Below are 19,070 nucleotides of genomic sequence, written 5' to 3' on the forward strand. Positions count from 1 at the left end.
ACCAGGCTGGGAGGGTTGGGGGCCCTCATGTACCAGGCTGGGAGGGTTGGGGGCCCTCATGTACCAGGCTGGGAGGGTTGGGGGCCCTCATGTACCAGGCTGGGAGGGTTGAGGGAACTCATGTACCAGGCAGGGAGGGTTGGGGGAACTCCTGTACCAGGCTAGGAGGGTTGGGGGAACTCCGGTACCAGGCTGGGAGGGTTGGGGGCCCTCATGTACCAGGCTGGGAGGGTTGAGGGAACTCCTGTACCAGGCAGGGAGGGTTGGGGGAACTCCGGTACCAGGCTGGGAGGGTTGGGGGCCCTCATGTACCAGGCTGGGAGGGTTGGGGGCCCTCATGTACCAGGCTGGGAGGGTTGGGGGCCCTCATGTACCAGGCTAGCAGAGTTGGAGGACCTCATGTTCCAGGCTGAGAGGATTGGGGGCCCTCATGTACCTGGGAGGGTTGGGGGCCCTGATGTGCCTTGCTTGGATGGTTGAGAGCCCTCATGTGCCTCATATGTTTATATCAGTGGGCTCAGCTAACGTTAGTCTGTTGTTTTGGGGGTGTTACACACATATAGAAATGATTGTCTAACACACCCACAATACACTACTGTGCACACTCTGACTCTCCCACAGTAATATACCGCACAACCACTACACTGCTTCCCACACACAGACATTCTCCTGGCTCTGACAGAGCACTCATGTAATGAGCTGTAGACATCACTATGAAGCCGCAGATCAGCAGCCTCAGCGACCACAGAGGCAGGGTAGTGAACACGCTGCCAGACCGTTTACTCAGGGACCGCCCCGAGGGTGACACCGAGCAGCTGAGAGTCGCGTGTGGCAGCCTCCAGGGGGCGGAGCCGAGGCTTTAGTGGGCGTGTCCTGGTCTCAGGCAGCCGCTGACTTCATTCCTCGTCTAGCTTTGCGTGTTGATGTCACATGCAAGATGGCGGCTCCTCGGGCGGGTCCCGGGTATCCGTGCTGCTCCTGCCTGGTGTTGTGTGGAGAGATGTGTCGGGGACCCGGCCTTGTAAAACGGGCGGTGAGCGAGCTGAAGAGAGGTGAGATGCCGGGGTGGAGCCGGGTGTGACTGGTGCGGTTATGCGGGCTCCGCCGCCTCCTCCCTCTCCCCCTAGGACATGTAGTTATGTGTCTGTAGGCGCTCTGCAGCATCAGGGTGTGCAGGAGCAGCGGGCTCTGTGTGCGCCGTTATCATGTGCGGTCCCTGCAGGAGGCGCTGAGGGTGGCAATGTCTGTATACTCTGGAGACTGGGGATAGTAGCGAGGGTGGCAATGTCTGTATACTCGGGAGACTGGGATAGTAGCGAGGGTGGCAATGTCTGTATACTCTGGAGACTGGGGATAGTAGCGAGGGTGGCAATGTCTGTATACTCTGGAGTCTGGGGATAGTAGCGAGGGTGGCAATGTCTGTATACTCGGGAGACTGGGATAGTAGCGAGGGTGGCAATGTCTGTATACTCTGGAGACTGGGGATAGTAGCGAGGGTGGCAATGTCTGTATACTCGGGAGTCTGCGCATAGTAGTGAGGGTGGCAATGTCTGTATACTCGGGAGACTGGGGATAGTAGCGAGGGTGGCAATGTCTGTATACTCGGGAGTCTGGGGATAGTAGCGAGGGTGGCAATGTCTGTATACTCTGGAGACTGGGGATAGTAGCGAGGGTGGCAATGTCTGTATACTCGGGAGACTGGGATAGTAGCGAGGGTGGCAATGTCTGTATACTCGGGAGTCTGGGGATAGTAGCGAGGGTGGCAATGTCTGTATACTCGGGAGTCTGGGGATAGTAGCGAGGGTGGCAATGTCTGTATACTCGGGAGACTGGGGATAGTAGCGAGGGTGGCAATGTCTGTATACTCTGGAGACTGGGGATAGTAGCGAGGGTGGCAATGTCTGTATACTCGGGAGACTGGGATAGTAGCGAGGGTGGCAATGTCTGTATACTCGGGAGACTGGGGATAGTAGCGAGGGTGGCAATGTCTGTATACTCTGGAGACTGGGGATAGTAGCGAGGGTGGCAATGTCTGTATACTCTGGAGACTGGGGATAGTAGCGAGGGTGGCAATGTCTGTATACTCGGGAGACTGGGATAGTAGCGAGGGTGGCAATGTCTGTATACTCGGGAGACTGGGGATAGTAGCGAGGGTGGCAATGTCTGTATACTCTGGAGACTGGGGATAGTAGCGAGGGTGGCAATGTCTGTATACTCGGGAGTCTGGGGATAGTAGCGAGGGTGGCAATGTCTGTATACTCGGGAGACTGGGGATAGTAGCGAGGGTGGCAATGTCTGTATACTCTGGAGACTGGGGATAGTAGCGAGGGTGGCAATGTCTGTATACTCGGGAGACTGGGATAGTAGCGAGGGTGGCAATGTCTGTATACTCGGGAGACTGGGGATAGTAGCGAGGGTGGCAATGTCTGTATACTCTGGAGACTGGGGATAGTAGCGAGGGTGGCAATGTCTGTGTACTCTGGAGACTGGGATAGTAGCGAGGGTGGCAATGTCTGTATACTCGGGAGACTGGGATAGTAGCGAGGGTGGCAATGTCTGTATACTCGGGAGTCTGGGGATAGTAGCGAGGGTGGCAATGTCTGTATACTCTGGAGACTGGGGATAGTAGCGAGGGTGGCAATGTCTGTATACTCTGGAGACTGGGATAGTAGCGAGGGTGGCAATGTCTGTATACTCGGGAGTCTGGGGATAGTAGCGAGGGTGGCAATGTCTGTATACTCTGGAGACTGGGGATAGTAGCGAGGGTGGCAATGTCTGTATACTCTGGAGACTGGGGATAGTAGCGAGGGTGGCAATGTCTGTATACTCTGGAGACTGGGGATAGTAGCGAGGGTGGCAATGTCTGTATACTCGGGAGACTGGGATAGCGAGGGTGGCAATGTCTGTATACTCGGGAGACTGGGGATAGTAGCGAGGGTGGCAATGTCTGTATACTCGGGAGACTGGGGATAGTAGCGAGGGTGGCAATGTCTGTATACTCGGGAGACTGGGGATAGTAGCGAGGGTGGCAATGTCTGTATACTCGGGAGACTGGGATAGCGAGGGTGGCAATGTCTGTATACTCGGGAGACTGGGGATAGTAGCGAGGGTGGCAATGTCTGTATACTCGGGAGACTGGGATAGCGAGGGTGGCAATGTCTGTATACTCGGGAGTCTGGGGATAGTAGCAAGGGTGGCAATGTCTGTATACTCGGGAGACTGGGGATAGTAGCGAGGGTGGCAATGTCTGTATACTCGGGAGACTGGGATAGTAGCAAGGGTGGCAATGTCTGTATACTCGGGAGACTGGGGATAGTAGCGAGGGTGGCAATGTCTGTATACTCTGGAGACTGGGGATAGTAGCAAGGGTGGCAATGTCTGTATACTCGGGAGTCTGCGCATAGTAGTGAGGGTGGCAATGTCTGTGTACTCGGGAGACTGGGAATAGTAGCGAGGGTGGCAATGTCTGTATACTCGGGAGACTGGGATAGCGAGGGTGGCAATGTCTGTATACTCTGGAGACTGGGGATAGTAGCGAGGGTGGCAATGTCTGTATACTCTGGAGACTGGGGATAGTAGCGAGGGTGGCAATGTCTGTATACTCTGGAGACTGGGGATAGTAGCGAGGGTGGCAATGTCTGTATACTCGGGAGTCTGCGCATAGTAGTGAGGGTGGCAATGTCTGTATACTCGGGAGTCTGCGCATAGTAGTGAGGGTGGCAATGTCTGTATACTCGGGAGTCTGGGGATAGTAGCGAGGGTGGCAATGTCTGTATACTCGGGAGACTGGGGATAGTAGTGAGGGTGGCAATGTCTGTACTCGGGAGTCTGGGGATAGTAGCGAGGGTGGCAATGTCTGTATACTCGGGAGACTGGGGATAGTAGCGAGGGTGGCAATGTCTGTATACTCGGGAGTCTGGGGATAGTAGCGAGGGTGGCAATGTCTGTATACTCGGGAGACTGGGATAGTAGCGAGGGTGGCAATGTCTGTATACTCGGGAGACTGGGATAGTAGTGAGGGTGGCAATGTCTGTATACTCGGGAGTCTGAGGATAGTAGCGAGGGTGGCAATGTCTGTATACTCGGGAGACTGGGATAGTAGTGAGGGTGGCAATGTCTGTATACTCGGGAGACTGAGGATAGTAGCGAGGATGGCAATGTCTGCGCACTCGGGAGTCTGAGCATAGTAGCGAGGGTGGCAATGTCTGTATACTCGGGAGACTGGGGATAGTAGCGAGGGTGGCCATGTCTGTATACTCGGGAGTCTGGGGATAGTAGTGAGGGTGGCAATGTCTGTATACTCGGGAGACTGAGGATAGCAGTGAGGGTGGCAATGTCTGTATACTCGGGAGACTGAGGATAGTAGCGAGGATGGCAATGTCTGCGCACTCGGGAGTCTGAGCATAGTAGCGAGGGTGGCAATGTCTGCGTACTCGGGAGACTGAGCATAGTAGCGAGGGTGGCAATGTCTGCGTACTCGGGAGACTGAGCATAGTAGCGAGGGTGGCAATGTCTGCGTACTCGGGAGACTGAGCATAGTAGCGAGGGTGGCAATGTCTGCGTACTCGGGAGACTGAGCATAGTAGCGAGGGTGGCAATGTCTGCGTACTCGGAGACTGAGCATAGTAGCGAGGGTGGCAATGTCTGCGTACTCGGGAGTCTGGGGGGAACCTGGGGGTGCTTCGCTGCTAGCACACATCACTATTTTTTATGTCCTGCTCAGCATGTGAAGTAGAAGTGTTGGCTTCGGTGGTGATGAAAGCTATGCCCCTCTGCACGTCTGGGAAAAGTTAGCTTATATTGTAACTAGTGATGGGTGGACCCGGACTGTAAAGTCTGGATTCTGCGTGGTTTCAAAGTTGCCTGAGTGCTGGGCCCAGGATTTCGGGTGTTTGATCCAGATCTGGCACTGGAGAAATTAAAAAAAAAAAAAAAAAGACTGAAGCGAGCACTTCATACTTACCGAGGCTCTGTCACAGCTGTACACTGATCCTGCGGCCTCCGCTCATCACTTCTCATACATATGCACTGCTTTCCCCGCCAGCTTGCCTGGCCTCTGATTGGTTGCAGTGAGACGTGCCCCCAGCCTGTGAGTGTCTGCCTGCAACTAATCACAGGCGCTGTCTGAATCATGAAGCAGGCTGCTCAGGCTGAGCAGAGGAAGACACATCGCGAGCAGCTCGTGAAGCAGGCAGCTCAGGCTGAGTAGAAGAGGACACATCGCGGGCAGCTCGTGAAGCAGGCCGCTCAGGCTGAGCAGAGGACACATCGTGGGCGCAGAGATCTTCTCATCCTTCTCACTTCCCCATCTAGGGGTCTTACCCCCAGACCCCCACTTCAATTATAAACAACTCCATGCCCACGTGGACTTAAGCCCGGCTGCATTTTGAACACGCCCCCTACCATGTGACAAATTGTCATACCTAGAAGCAGCCTGTACATTCTAGCATCTACCTTTTACTCTTGGTGCACGCTCTAGATGCGCTCAGCTTTAGAAGTGAATGTGTGACCTAGACGCAGCTTGCTGCCATGAGATGGAGCTTCAGTGAGTACACTGCACGCGCTCCTATCCCGCTATCCCTTCTACCAACATTTTTTAATTCTCCGGATTCTGGTTCCCATAGACTTATATGGGTACTGTATTTTGGACCAGAACCGTATGTTTAAAAAAAATGAGAAGGTATCTGCCGATCCCGTTTTTTTTGCTAGTCCGTCCAGCTCTAATTGTAATCAATTCACATAAAAAGCCGCCAAGTGGTATGTGAGTGTGAGCTTGTGTTTCTAGTGACTCCCGCCAATGGCTAATTGCAGCAAAGGGTTGCAGAGAGCAGCTCTATAAGGGTATGTCCGCACGCTGCAGCCTGTGGCCCAAAACCACTTCCAAAAACACATGCGTTTTTGACAATGCGTTTTTTTTTTTTTTTTTATTATTATTATTATTCATTGGCTGAAAAAATAGTGATGGGCAGACCTGGACTGTAAATCCAAATCCAGCATTCCTGTAAGAAAAAAAAAATAAAGCAAGGGGGCTATACTTAGTCACCGGCATGCCAGTAACTGCTCCCGCGGCCACTCATTCAATTATGGGGCCACTCATAAGCCTTATACATATTCGCTGCTTCCTCCGCCCACCGGCGTCTGGATGCAGTTAGACGTACCTCCACGCTGAGTGACAGCGTCTTGACGCTTCCAATCACAATATGCTGTTCTATATCATACAGTAAAAATAAAAAAAAAATAAAAAATTGAGGTAAGGTCCTCTCATATCATGATATGCTTATCTTGGCTGTGCATCAAAGGAACTGCATGTGGCTTTTTTAAAAAATGTATTTAAATAAAAAAAATTGAAACACATTCCCCCCCACCCCACCCCCCCAGTTTTGATAACCAGCCAAGATAAAGCCTACAGCTGGTGGCTGGTATTCTCAGGCTTGGAAGACCCATGCTTACTGGGCTGCCTTGGGCGGTGGCAATTGGGGTAATAAAGGGTTAATGTCCGCTCCCAGCTGTCATTAAGCCCTAGATTAGTAATGGGAGGCGTCTGAGACCCCCCCCAGCCACCCTCTCACCCTTTTATTAACCACCCCCCCTCCTTCCCCCACCAATTCCAGCTCTGCTACATCTGATGTCTTCAGTGCGCGATCATGGCACATGACCGCCCGCTATAGACTTCAGGCAGAGTGATAGCTACGATGAGCGGTCACTCAGGTTGGCCTTGCCCACAGCTGGAGGTTCCCACAGCCCTCCACCTGTGACCGCAGGTGCTCATAATTTGCCATTAAAGTCTGGGGATCCGTGTGACATGAATGCAAATTGGACTTTTAAATTTGAATTAAAATAGGGTCTTTCCCTTGGTGTGGGGAAAAAATGGAGTCACCTGAGAGAAAACTATCCTTTTCTCTTGGATGTTATCACATGGATTTGTGATGCAGCCTAAGCCAGACTTGCCTGCTTCTGTGGCTTCGGAAGTGTTGTGGTAATTGTGGCCATAAAGACTTTTCCTGTAAGTAGTGCTCTACACTGTAAGGCTCTGTTCAAGTGCAACGTGTTTATTTTTTTTTCTTCTACTTTTTTTTTGTAGCATATTTTATGCATATTAAAAGCTGCTTTTTACAGTACCAGGCAAATTTGAGATGTTAGTAATCTTATGCACATTTGTTTTTTGTTTTTTTTTTTTTTCCTGACTGAACTTGAGAACGGAGATTTTTTTTTTTTTTTTCCTGCAGCATGTAAATTTTCAGTGTTTTTGCAGCATTTTTTTTCACCTATGGAAAGCAATGAGAAAGTGACATGGATCGCCCAGCAAACACTGGAGCAATCTGGCAGGTAGAAAACTGATGGAGCCTGGCCGAAGTGTCTGGATAGCAGAAAACAGTGGCTGCAAAGTATATTAAAAGGTAGGATGTTATGACGTCACGAAAGGCCTGTGCCCAATCACCGATGGCTTCTCTCTCCCCGCCTTCGGATCAAAATGAGCAATAAACAGGCTGTTGCCGGAGCTCTCACTTCCTGTTGATTAATTCATTTGGTCCGAAGGCGGGAAAGAAGCCAGCGGTAATTGGGCACAGGCCTCTCGTGACGTCACAATATCACGTGAGTCCCAAACAGCGATTATCAACAGCCCCAGAATGGGAGGTGAATACCTCCCATTTTAAATGGGGAAACAAGTGGAATCAGAAGGGGTTGTCCCTTGTGCAAATGAGATTTATTGTTGATAAATGTAAAGTAATGCACCTAGGACGGAGTAATCCTATAACTGCGTATACATTAAATGGAAGTAAACTCGGGACTACAGAACAGGAGAAGGACTTGGGTATTCTCATTACAAATAAGCTGAGCAGCAGCACTCAATGTCAAGAAGCAGCTGCTAAAGCAAACAAGATTCTAGGGTGTATAAAGAGAGATTAGATCCCGTGATCCCAACGTATTGTTAGCCCCTTATAAATCACACGTAAGGCCACATCTGGAATATGGGATCCAGTTTTGGGCTCCACATTTTAAGAAGGACATTCAGAAGTTAGTTCAAAGGCGGCAACTAGACTACTACAAGGAATGGAAGGCCTCCCATATGATGACAGGTTGAAAAAGTTAGATATGTTTAGCTTAGAAAAAAGACGTCTCAGAGGAGATCTCATTTATATGTATAAATACATGTGTGGTCAATATAAAGGACTGGCACATGACTTATTTCTTCCAAAGACAATACTAAGGACCAGGGGGCATTCACTGCGAGTGGAAGAAAAGCGATTCCGACAGCTAAATAGGAAAGTGTTCTTTACAGTTAGGCTGCTTTCACACATCCGTCTTGAGCTCTGCGGCTCAATCCGGCTGTGCAAGCTATGCAACGGATGCGGTGAACACACCGCATCCTTTGCATAAGTTTTTCCTTTGCGGCCAGTCCGGTTTTTGCCGCTTGTGGCATGCTACTGAGCATGCGCAGTGGCAAAAACCGCATGCGGCGGCCGGATGCGGTTATTTCCGCATCCGGCCGCCATAGGCATGCATTGAAATATGCGCCGCATCGGCCGAATGCGGCGCGATGCGTGGTTTTTTTTTTTTTTTGCTGCACGAAAAAACGTGCCAGGCAACGTTCCATCCGGCCGCCGCATCGGCTAAATCTGCCGCATGCGGCAAAAACCGGATGGAACGCAAGGCCTTGCGGCACAATGCGGCACTAATTAAAGTCTATGCAGAAAAAACGCAACCGGCAGCAAAAAAAAAAACGGTTGCGATTTTCCTGCAAAGTGCCGGATTGTGCCGCATTGCAGAAACCGGAGGTGTGAAAGCAGCCTACGAGCAGTCAGACTGGAATGCCCTACCACAAGAGGTAGTAATGGCAGATACTATAACAGCTTTTAAAAAAGGGCTGGATGATTTCCTCAGTACACACAACATTGTTGGTTATAAGTGACTTAGTGACCAAATGTAGAACTGGTGGAGGAAGGTTGAACTAGATGGACCTAGGTCTTTTTTTTCAACCTATGTAACTAATATAAACCCCTGTATAAGCTGTTCATCCCCTTAATGACTGCGGGCAGTAAAATGATGTCATAGTGGTCAGTGTTAGGCCGGCTTCTCACTTGCGAGTTTCTCGCAGTAGAGCAATGCGAGAAAATCTCGCATTGGAATCGGACACATGTTAGTCAATGATTCAGCTCTCATCTGCGATTTTTTTTTTCTTTTTTTTTTTTTTCCTCTCAGTCCAAATCGGACTGAGAGAGAAATCGCAGCGTGCTGCTTTTTTGCGAGTTCCTTGCACCATTTGTCCCAATGATTTCCTATGGAAGGGGATTAAAAGTAGGATCACACACGCGTACCAGTGTTCACATTTGCGAGTGTGGCAGTAACTTCGCTCATTAAATATTCAACAGATGAATGTGACAGCACATTCCCAAAGGTAAATTAAATGACACTTGTGTAATAGCTTTTATATAATTAAGATGTTGCATGAAACTAGCATCGCAAACGCGACACACACGCGAGCAAAATGCATCGCACTTGCGTTCCACTCGCACCTAACGTGAACTAAAATCAGCCGAGTATTTTTCAGCCCAGTCGGACCGATTTTACTCGCATAGATGTGTTTCCAGCCTTAATCTCATCCTGCTGCTGCCGGCAGCCGGGGGAGATCAGCACACATCTCAGCTGATTTGTACAGCTGACGTGTGCCTTCTATCCGCCCGTACCTTTTAACCCCTTAAATGGCGCTGTCAATATGTGACAGCGCCGTTATAATAGCGATCGCGCTATAACTTTACTAACAGGCCTCCACCGGAAGTCAAGTAACAAGGTCATGTGGATCCGGTGGTTGTCATGGTAGCACAGGGTCATGTGATTACTCCTGTGCTCACATGCCTAAGGTCCTGTAAAAAAAAAAAAACCTGCCAAGTACTGGCTGTTACAAGAGATGATCATTTCTCCCGCTCTAAGCGGTGCTGCTCTGATCGGGAGAAATAAATGAGCGATCAGACAGCAGATTGTTATAGCCCACTAGGGACACTAGTAAAAGAAAAAATAAAAGTTCAGATCTCCCCACATTCGCCCCATTGAAAATTTAAAGGGTTAAAGAATAAAAAATATACACATTTGGTATTGCCACATTCTGAAAAGCCCAATCTAAAATCATTTAATCTGATCAGTAAACTGCGTAGCGGCAAAAAAATTCCAAATGCCAAAATAGTTTTTTGGTCGCCTCAAATTTTGCGCAAAATGCAGTAGGCGATGAAAACCTAGCATCTGCGCAAAAATGATACCATTAAAAACGTCAGCTCAAGACACAAAAAATAAGCAATCACTGAGCCCCAGATCCTGAAAAATGAGAATACGGGTCGTGGAAAATGGCGCAAAACATATGCTACTTTTTTCAGACAAACTTTACATTTTTTTTCTTTTTAACCCCCTTAGATAAATGTAAATCTATTCATCTTTGGTGTCTACAAACTCGCACCAACCTGAGGCATCACACCAACACATCAGTTTTTCCATATAGTGAACACTGTGAATAAAATCTCAAAAACAATAGTGCTATCACACTTTTTTTTAAATTTTTCTGCATTTGGATTTTTGTTGCAGTTTTCCAGTACACCATATGGTAAAACTCATGATTTCATTTAAAAGTAAAACTCGTTCCACAAAAAACAAGCCCTCATATGGCAAGATTGACTGAAAGATAAAAAAAGTTACGTCTCTCAGAAGAATGGCAAAAAACAAACGGAAAGTGGAAAATCTGCCTGTTGTGAAGGGATATATGCGATTTTGGGGAAAGATTTGCATGTTGTCTGATGCGACTTGCTGTGTTGTCTCAATCTCCTTTGCATTACATGATTATACAATGTAGCTGTAATGACTGTAGAGAATATTGTAGACTTGGTGCCAGGCTGGCTTATCTTGGAGCTAGGTGCCAGCCGCTCGGCTTATCCGGGAAGCGTGGGGGTAAACACCCTGCACTTGGCTACTATTCAAAACTCCTTTCTCATATGGTGGATTGTGGCCCCGATGAGGAGACAAAGGTTTTATAGTTGTATATTTTAGCTTATGAACTCATGTGCTTAATAAGCATACTCTGAGAAATCAAACCTGCACATTAGTAATGGATTACCAGAAGTTTCCACCATCTGTCCTACTACACGTCTCCGCATAGTGAGCCTTTTCTACTTGGCATATTTCCGTGGCTCACTTGCAAGTTTCTGCAGTCATAAATGGCCTTATTTTAGTTTGTAGTACACGCTAGAATTGTCTATTCTGTTAGGTCTTGTGTAAAGCACAGCTTGGGTCTAATACAATCTTGTTCTCACTATGGTCGTGAGGTGGCTTCTTCCCAGCAGCACTCTTCCGGTGTCCTCAGGAATCCTGTTAGTTGGAATTGTTCCCAACGTCCCATAGTTGGTGTGTGGAATCTCGTAGGTTGCCTTCTACTTTGAGCTGTCATCTCATCACTGATGGTCAGCGCTCTGGATTTAGACCACTTCGTATGAAGGAAGGTAGTGTGAAAACCTTGAGCGAACGTGACCGGATTGCTGTGCTCAAATAGGGTCTGTGCACACGTTGACTATTTGCAGAGTGATGGCACAAATGCTAGCTAAATATGCATGTTTTTACCAGTATTTTTCCCCATTTAATTGGGTAAAAAAAAAACAACTTCAGAAATCTCTTTTTATACCGTCCATATTCTGACAGCAGATGTCGGAAAAGGAAGAAAACCTTTTGTCAGTGAATATAGGCTAATGCTAGAGGTGTCTGGAGGCAAATTAGTCTGTCACTTGATTCCAGTGATGCCACTCACTGGGCTGCCTGCTGTAGTTTTGGCAAAATCACTGTTTTACCTGCTGTATATCTACCAGTTCTCTGAATGCTTAGCTGTGTATAACCCCTCCCATACCACTGATTTAACCGTTTTTTACCTATGCACAGTGTACTCAGAAAGCTGCCAAATCACTGGTGGGAGCAGGATTATATAGAGCTCATTAATATGAAGGTGTAAGGGTACCTTCACACTTAGCGATGCAGCAGCGATCCGACCAGCGATCTGACCTGGTCAGGATCGCTGCTGCATCGCTACATGGTCGCTGGTGAGCTGTCAAACAGGCAGATCTCACCAGCGACCAGTGAACAGCCCCCAGCCAGCAGCGACGTGCAAGCGACGCTGCGCTTGCACGGAGCCGCCGTCTGGAAGCTGCGGAGACTGGTAACTAAGGTAAACATCGGGTATGGTTACCCGATGTTTACATTAGTTACCAGTGTGAGCAGGGAGCAGGGAGCCGCGCACACTGAGCGCTGGCTCCTTGCTCTCCTAGCTACAGTACACATCGGGTTAATTAACCCGATGTGTAATGCAGCTACATGTGCAGAGAGCCGGAGCCGGCAGCACAGGCAGCGTGAGAGCTGCAGAGGCTGGTAACTAAGGTAAATATCGGGTAACCACCTTGGTTACCCGATGTTTATCTTGGATACAGCTTACCTCAGCTGTCAGACGCCGGCTCCTGCTCCCTGCTTGCTTCATTTGTCGCTCTCTTGCTGTCACACACAGCGATCTGTGTGTCACAGCAGGAGAGCGGCTTTGAAGAAAACGAACCAGGGCTGTGTGTAACGAGCAGCGATCTCGCAGCAGGGGCCAGATCGCTGCTCAGTGTCACACACAGCGAGATCGCTAATGAGGTCACTGCTGCGTCACAAAAAGCGTGACTCAGCAGCGATCTCGGCAGCGATCTCGCTGTGTGTGAAGCACCCCTAAATGTCAGCTGGTTTACTAGTCTTTTTAACTATATTTCCTGCTAAGTGTTTTATCAAAACTACAGCAAGTAGGCCTGTCTGTGACACATCACTGGAATCTACCCCTACGTTATATGTGGCTCTCCAATGAGGTGAGTTTCTTTAGGTACACACTTACCTGAGCCAAATATTTATAGTGGAGAATGTCAGGAAGATTGTTGGCTGGTAGCTATCTATAAAGTGTTCAGACAGCCTGATCTATTGATAAGGGCTCTATCTTCAGAGATAGCCATGAGGGACAGAAGGTAGATAAAGTAGATGCCTTAATGCTGGGTTCACACATGGCGACGCAGCAGCGATCACGACGGGCGACTTGACATCAGGATCGCTGCTGTGTCGTTACATGGTCGCTGGTGAGCTGTCAAACAGGCAGATCTCACCAGTGACCAGCCCCCAGCCAGCAGAGACGGGTGGAAGCGGTGCTGCGCTTGGTAACTGAGGTAAATATTGGTTAACCAAGGAAAGGGCTTCCCTTGGTTACCCGATGTTTACCTTGGTTACAGCTTACCACAGGCTGCCAGAAGCTGGCTCCCTGCTCGCTTCAGTTCGTCGCTCTCTTACACAGCGATGTGTGCTTCACAGCGGGAGAGCAACGAGCAAAAAATGAAGCAGGACATTCAGCAACGAGCGGCGACCTCACAGCAGGGGCCAGCTCGTTGCTGGATGTCACACACAGCGACAGCGACGGGACGTCGCTGCTACGTCACAGAAAATGGTGACGTAGCAGCGCCGTCGCTGTGTGTGACACCACCTTAAGATCCAGTCACACATAACGAGATCGTTAAGATTGCACAGTTTCCGGATCGTTGTTAAATCGTTGGTGAGATGTCACACAGTCATTTTCCTAACAACTTTAGTAACGATGCAGCGACCTGTGTAACTATCTCGTTGGTCGTTGGGACCCTGTCACACAGGAGCTATGTAACGATTCCGACCTCGAATAGGGGCGTAGTGTTTGACGCTGTGAGCCATGTAGGCATGCATATGCGTCGCCTTTTCCATACCCCTCTGCTCCGATTGGTGGCCAATACTGCGTTCTGATTAGGCGGGCGGCCTAGAAGGCAACTTTGTATTGCTTCATCCTTTGTCCCTTTTTGAGCCTTGCTTTGAGGATAGAACCTGCGACTTCAGCTTCAATCCGAAAAGCAAGCAAGCAATCGAGAACAAAGTACGAATGAATCCGGGTGTAGTCGCAGGTTCTATCCTCAAAGCAAGGCTCAAAAAGGAACACAGCATGAAGCGATACCCAATCAGAACGCAGTACTGTTCTCAGCGCCAACCAATCGGTGCAGAGGGGGCGCGGAAAAGGTGACGCAAAGTTCTCATCTAGGTCGTTAACGAGATCGTTGGTAGGTGTCAAACATACAGATCCATCCTGCCCAGCAGGACTCCAACGAGCAAAAAATGGCCCAGGACATTCAGCAACGACCAAATATCTCACAGCAGGGGGCGGATCGTTGGTACGTGTCAAACATAACAAGATCGCTGGTGAAGTCGTTGTTTCATCACAGAAACTGTGACGTAGCAACTATGTCGTTAGCGATCTCGTTGTGTGTGAAGTGGCCTTTACATTTGCTGAATATGTAAGAAGTACAATGCTTTATCAGTGAAAGGAGAGGTGATCTTTTCTTTGCATCTAAAGGGAGCAAGTCCGGGTTACCTTATCATTAAGAGCAGAGAAACCGAAGTTTGGGCCCTTTACTTGTTGCAACAACAATGATGTATCACTGGACTACTGCGTCAATAATGAACCTAAGGCCTTGTTCACACACTGCGTTTTTATGCGTTTTTTCTGCAGAAATTTCTTGAGAAAATGGTTAACCTTTCTGCAGACATTCTCCAGCAAAACCTATGCAAAAAAAATTAGCTGTGCGCAGTTTTTTTTTTTTTTTTTCTTAAGAAAATTCTTTTAGTAGATTTTATTAAGAAAAAGAATGAGCATGTCACTTCTTTTCTGCAGCTAACTGCGTTATTCACTCCATTGACTGTAATGTAATCATGAAATAGCGCAGGGAAGAACACAAGTAGTAAATTCTGTGCGTTTCATTGCGTTTTCCTGCGTTATTCTAACGTTATTTTACGTTTTTCGTGACATAATGTTCATCACTGCCCTGCATTTTCCAAGGAAGTTTTGTCATTATGGGCTCGTTAAATGACCGTTCCGTCTGTCCTCATCAGTTCCTTGTTTTTTGCGGACCCACGGACAGGACCATCTTTTCAATGTCTTTTGTGTAGGATCGGATGGCACTGTAGCACTTCAGTGTGCATCCGATCCTACAAAAGAACACATCAGATGCCGTATGTCCGTTCTGTTGTTATGGAACATGTCCTATTCTGTTCCGTAATAACAGACCGTGACTCAATACAAGTCAATAGGCCCCGCAAAATCCTTGGAAGCCGCACGGAAGCACTTCCGTGTGACCTTCGGGTGCCCGTGCAGTCTGTGTCCCGCTCCCTGCCAGCCCCGCGGCTGCCCGCACAGCACTGTCAGTGTCTGCCCGCACTGCAGTATCAGCAGCTTCTCACCCTGCACTGCGGGCATAACTAGCGCTGCTCTCAGGAGGTTAGATGAGATCATTACCTGCTGTGACGATCTGTTCTCCTGACGTCAGCGTTCACATCACGTCTCGTGGGCGGCCTGAGACTGTCACTAGCAGTGACGTCACAGGCTCCCGCGATACTGCTGAGAACGCGGCGGGCATAGAAGGCAGTGACAGTGCTGACGTCAGGAGTACAGGAGATCGTCACAGCAGGTAATGAACTCATCTAACCTCATCTAAAAACGCAGCCTAGGGACAAAAACGCATGCGTTCTCAATGTGTTTTTGAAAATAAAGTTTTGGGGGTTTTTTTTCTTTTTTTTTTTTTCATTCAGTGGGTGAAAAATAGTGATGGGCGGACCCGGACTATAAAGTCCGACCCACGCAGATTCAAGTGTACCGGAGTGCCGAATCCAGCGCTCGTGTAAAGGAAAAATGAAAGAAAAAAATTTAATAAAGCGACCTTAACTTACCAAGCTACCAGCGCGGGTGTAAAATAACTGCTCGTGTGGCAGCTCATTCTGCTTCAGGGGCCACTCATTAGCCTCATACATATTCACTGCATTCCCCGTCTACCGGCATCTGTGATTGGTTGCAGTCAGATGCACCCCTACGCTGAGTGACAGTGTCTGGTGCTTCCAATCCAGACCCTGTATGCTGGTCTATATCTTACAGTAAAAATGTATGATGATAATATTATGATGCCCAGCACAGATAAAGCATATGGCTACAGGCTGCAGCCCTCACCCCCAGCCGTGTGCTTATTTTGTCTGTGTATCAAAGAGGAACCGCATGCAGATTTTTTTTTAAATTATTAAAATAATTAAAAAGCATGCGGTTTCCCTCCTCCCAATTTTGATACCCAGCCAAGATAAATTTTATAAACAAAGTGCATGGCTTAGGCTAGTTTCACACTTGCATTCAGCCCAGTCCGTCACTATGGAGAATAGCGCAGTCCGTTAACGCACTGCGCTATTCTCCATAGACTTATATGGACGTTGCATCCGCTGGACGACGCAGCGTCGTTATTTTGACGCTGCGTCGGGCGGATGGAACGCTGCATGTAGCATTTTTCTGCGCTTGGCGGAGTATCAAAAAAACGCAATCTGCAGGGATCCGTTTGGCGTCCGTTGTTTTTATAATGGACGCCTATGGTGGCGGATTCCGTTAGAATGCGTCATTTGACGGATTCCGTTAACGCACCTGACTTTACACAACTGCGCATGCTCAGATGTGTAAAGTCAAGGAAAGAAAAATACAACGGACTGCGTTATTTTGTACGATCTGTAGCATCCGTTGTGCCACTATATGCAACGCATCCGTTGCATGCGTCATGCAATGCTACGGATCCCGTTCAACGCAGGTGTGAAACTATATACACTGGGGGAATAGGTATGTAGTATCCCCCCAGGAATGGTGCCAACTTCATAGGAAAGCATTGCAAACAGAGGACAAGGAAGAAAAGGCACAAAATTGTATACAAAATATTATAATTTTTATTAGATGGAATAAAATACAGTATAGAAATATCAAAAATTATTTGTCAGAACAAATCCGCAAGACGAGGCATAATGGTCAGTGGTGTGGAAGGACTGAACAATAAAAATGGAGACATGATGTAACAAAAAGTACCCATACCACCACTGTAGGGTATTATGATACTATGTTTGACATGGATCAGAATAAATAGATAAGAAATCAAAAATCAATGAAGTCCATGAAAACAGCAGAGTATAAATGCCACAGAGTATGAGGTGACAGTTGTATGCAGGTCAATGGCCAAAAAGAGGTAAGATGGATAGCCCCTGAGGAGCAAAAGATTTGACAAATTATGACAGTAAGGGGGCACATAGGGTCAAAAAATATTACCCAAGTTAAAAGGCCTGTGTAACGTGGGGATACCCAAAGGTATTAATAATCCCTTGTTGGATAATAATCCAGGTCAAATGGCCTATAGAACAGGGAAACCCAGGGAAAATCACAAAGTATGTAAATGTGTGAACCGATTTATACAGGTCTATATAACAGGGAAAACCTAAGGGAGAGGCAATTTGACCAGTTATAGAACAGGGGACACCTTGGAGTAAAAAAATGTGTAGCCCAGATGTATAAGCCTGTAAACAGGGAATACCAAAGGGAAGATATTACCGTATATGTGACGTGTATACCAACAAAAACTATATATTTTTTTTCAAGGGTTATATAAGAGAGGGTGCCTAGAGGAGAGTCATAACTAGCCCAGATGTATAAGCCTGTGAAACGGAATACCAAAGGGGAGATATTAAATATAAGCTGTATACCACCATAACATGCATGAGTAGCCCAGATGTTTAAACCTGTGAAACAGGGAATACCAAAGGGGAGAAATTGAATATGAGGTATATACCACCGTAACATGCAGGAGTCTACATGTAACATCTGCAGGGTAAATGAAACCAAGTATAGCAGAGCTTACATTGACTGTGAAGCAGGGTGCCAAAATGGCAAATAAAATGGTAACTCTGCACATAATAGGCTATAGTAATGGTGGTAGAATCAGACCGTGTGGAATCAGCATGGGTGCAGTATGGAATCAATCACCGTCACAAACACAAATAATAAATTACAAGATTATGGCCAAATACCTGATGGAGGAGTGGAGGAGGTGTGGAGAGTAGTGGCGGGTGGAGGCCCCGACGTCCGTTTCGCAAGGCGCTTTTTCGAGGGGATAACTTTTTTTTTTTTTTTTTTTTGTTGGTAATCCTCCTAGACTACAATATGGTTAGTTACAAGGATTCTCCCTTCTTTAATTACACAAACTGGTGCTGTCTCATGTAGTATATATATTCTCCCATCGTTCACCCAACGTGTTTCACCCCCCCACTAATAACTGGGGTTTGGTCAGCAGCAGGGAAATAACAATATTATTGATACCCAGTGGATCACTGGTTATGGCTTCTTTCGTACCCTATGATATCTGTAATACACAGTAGCAACTGTCTTTGTGTGTGTGTTATTTATACGGACATTAGTCAGTCCTGAGAATTGTTGACCTCTTCTACTATATCTATGTTTTGTTAGAGGAGGGGGGGTGCTGTAAATAAAGTAGGATACCCAGTGGAGCACTGGCTTAGGTTTTTCATTCCCTATGATACCTCTAAGGGGTACTTCACACACAGCGAGATCGCTACTGAGATCGCTGCTGAGTCACGGTTTTTGGGAAGCAGCAGTGACCTCATTAGCAATCTCGCTGTGTGTGACACTGAGCAGCGATCTGGCCCCTGCTGTGAGATCGCTGCTCGTTACACACAGCCCTGGTTCGTTTTTTATTGTTGCTCTCCTGCTGATAAGCACACATCGCTGTGTGTGACAGCAAGAGAGCAACAATCCTGAATGTGCAGGGAGCAGGAGCCGGCATCTGACAGCCTGCAGTAAGCTGTAACCAAGGTAAACATCGGGTAACCAAGGTGGTTACCCGATATTTACCTTCGTTACCAGCCTCCGCAGCTCTCACGCTGCCAGTGCCGGCTCCTGCTCCCTGCACACGCTAAGCTAAGCGGTGTGCGCTGGTAACTAAGGTAAACATCGGGTAACCATACCCGATGTTTACCTTAGTTACCAGTGTCCGCAGCTTCCAGACGCCGGCTCTGTGCAAGCGCAGCGTCGCTTGCACGTCGCTGCTGGCTGGGGGCTGGTCACTGGTCGCTGGTGAGATCTGCCTGTTTGACAGCTCACCAGCGACCATGTAGCGATGCAGCAGCGATCCTGACCAGGTCAGATCGCT

At 48.0% G+C, this 19,070-nt stretch overlaps 1 protein-coding gene across 1 annotated transcript in view; it reads left to right on the top strand.

The window, feature by feature from the left end:
• The first annotated feature begins 882 nt into the window (after nucleotides 1-882).
• The window catches only part of MAP1S (microtubule associated protein 1S), a 79,226-nt gene continuing 61,038 nt past the window's right edge, over nucleotides 883-19,070 (top strand). Inside the window, exon 1 of the mRNA XM_075314755.1 lies at nucleotides 883-1,052. Coding sequence (XP_075170870.1) covers nucleotides 938-1,052 — 115 coding nt within the window. The 5' untranslated portion in view covers nucleotides 883-937. The remainder of the gene's footprint in view (nucleotides 1,053-19,070) is intronic.

The sequence above is a fragment of the Anomaloglossus baeobatrachus genome, chromosome 1 (assembly GCF_048569485.1).
Source record: "Anomaloglossus baeobatrachus isolate aAnoBae1 chromosome 1, aAnoBae1.hap1, whole genome shotgun sequence".
Taxonomy (NCBI): domain Eukaryota; kingdom Metazoa; phylum Chordata; class Amphibia; order Anura; family Aromobatidae; genus Anomaloglossus; species Anomaloglossus baeobatrachus.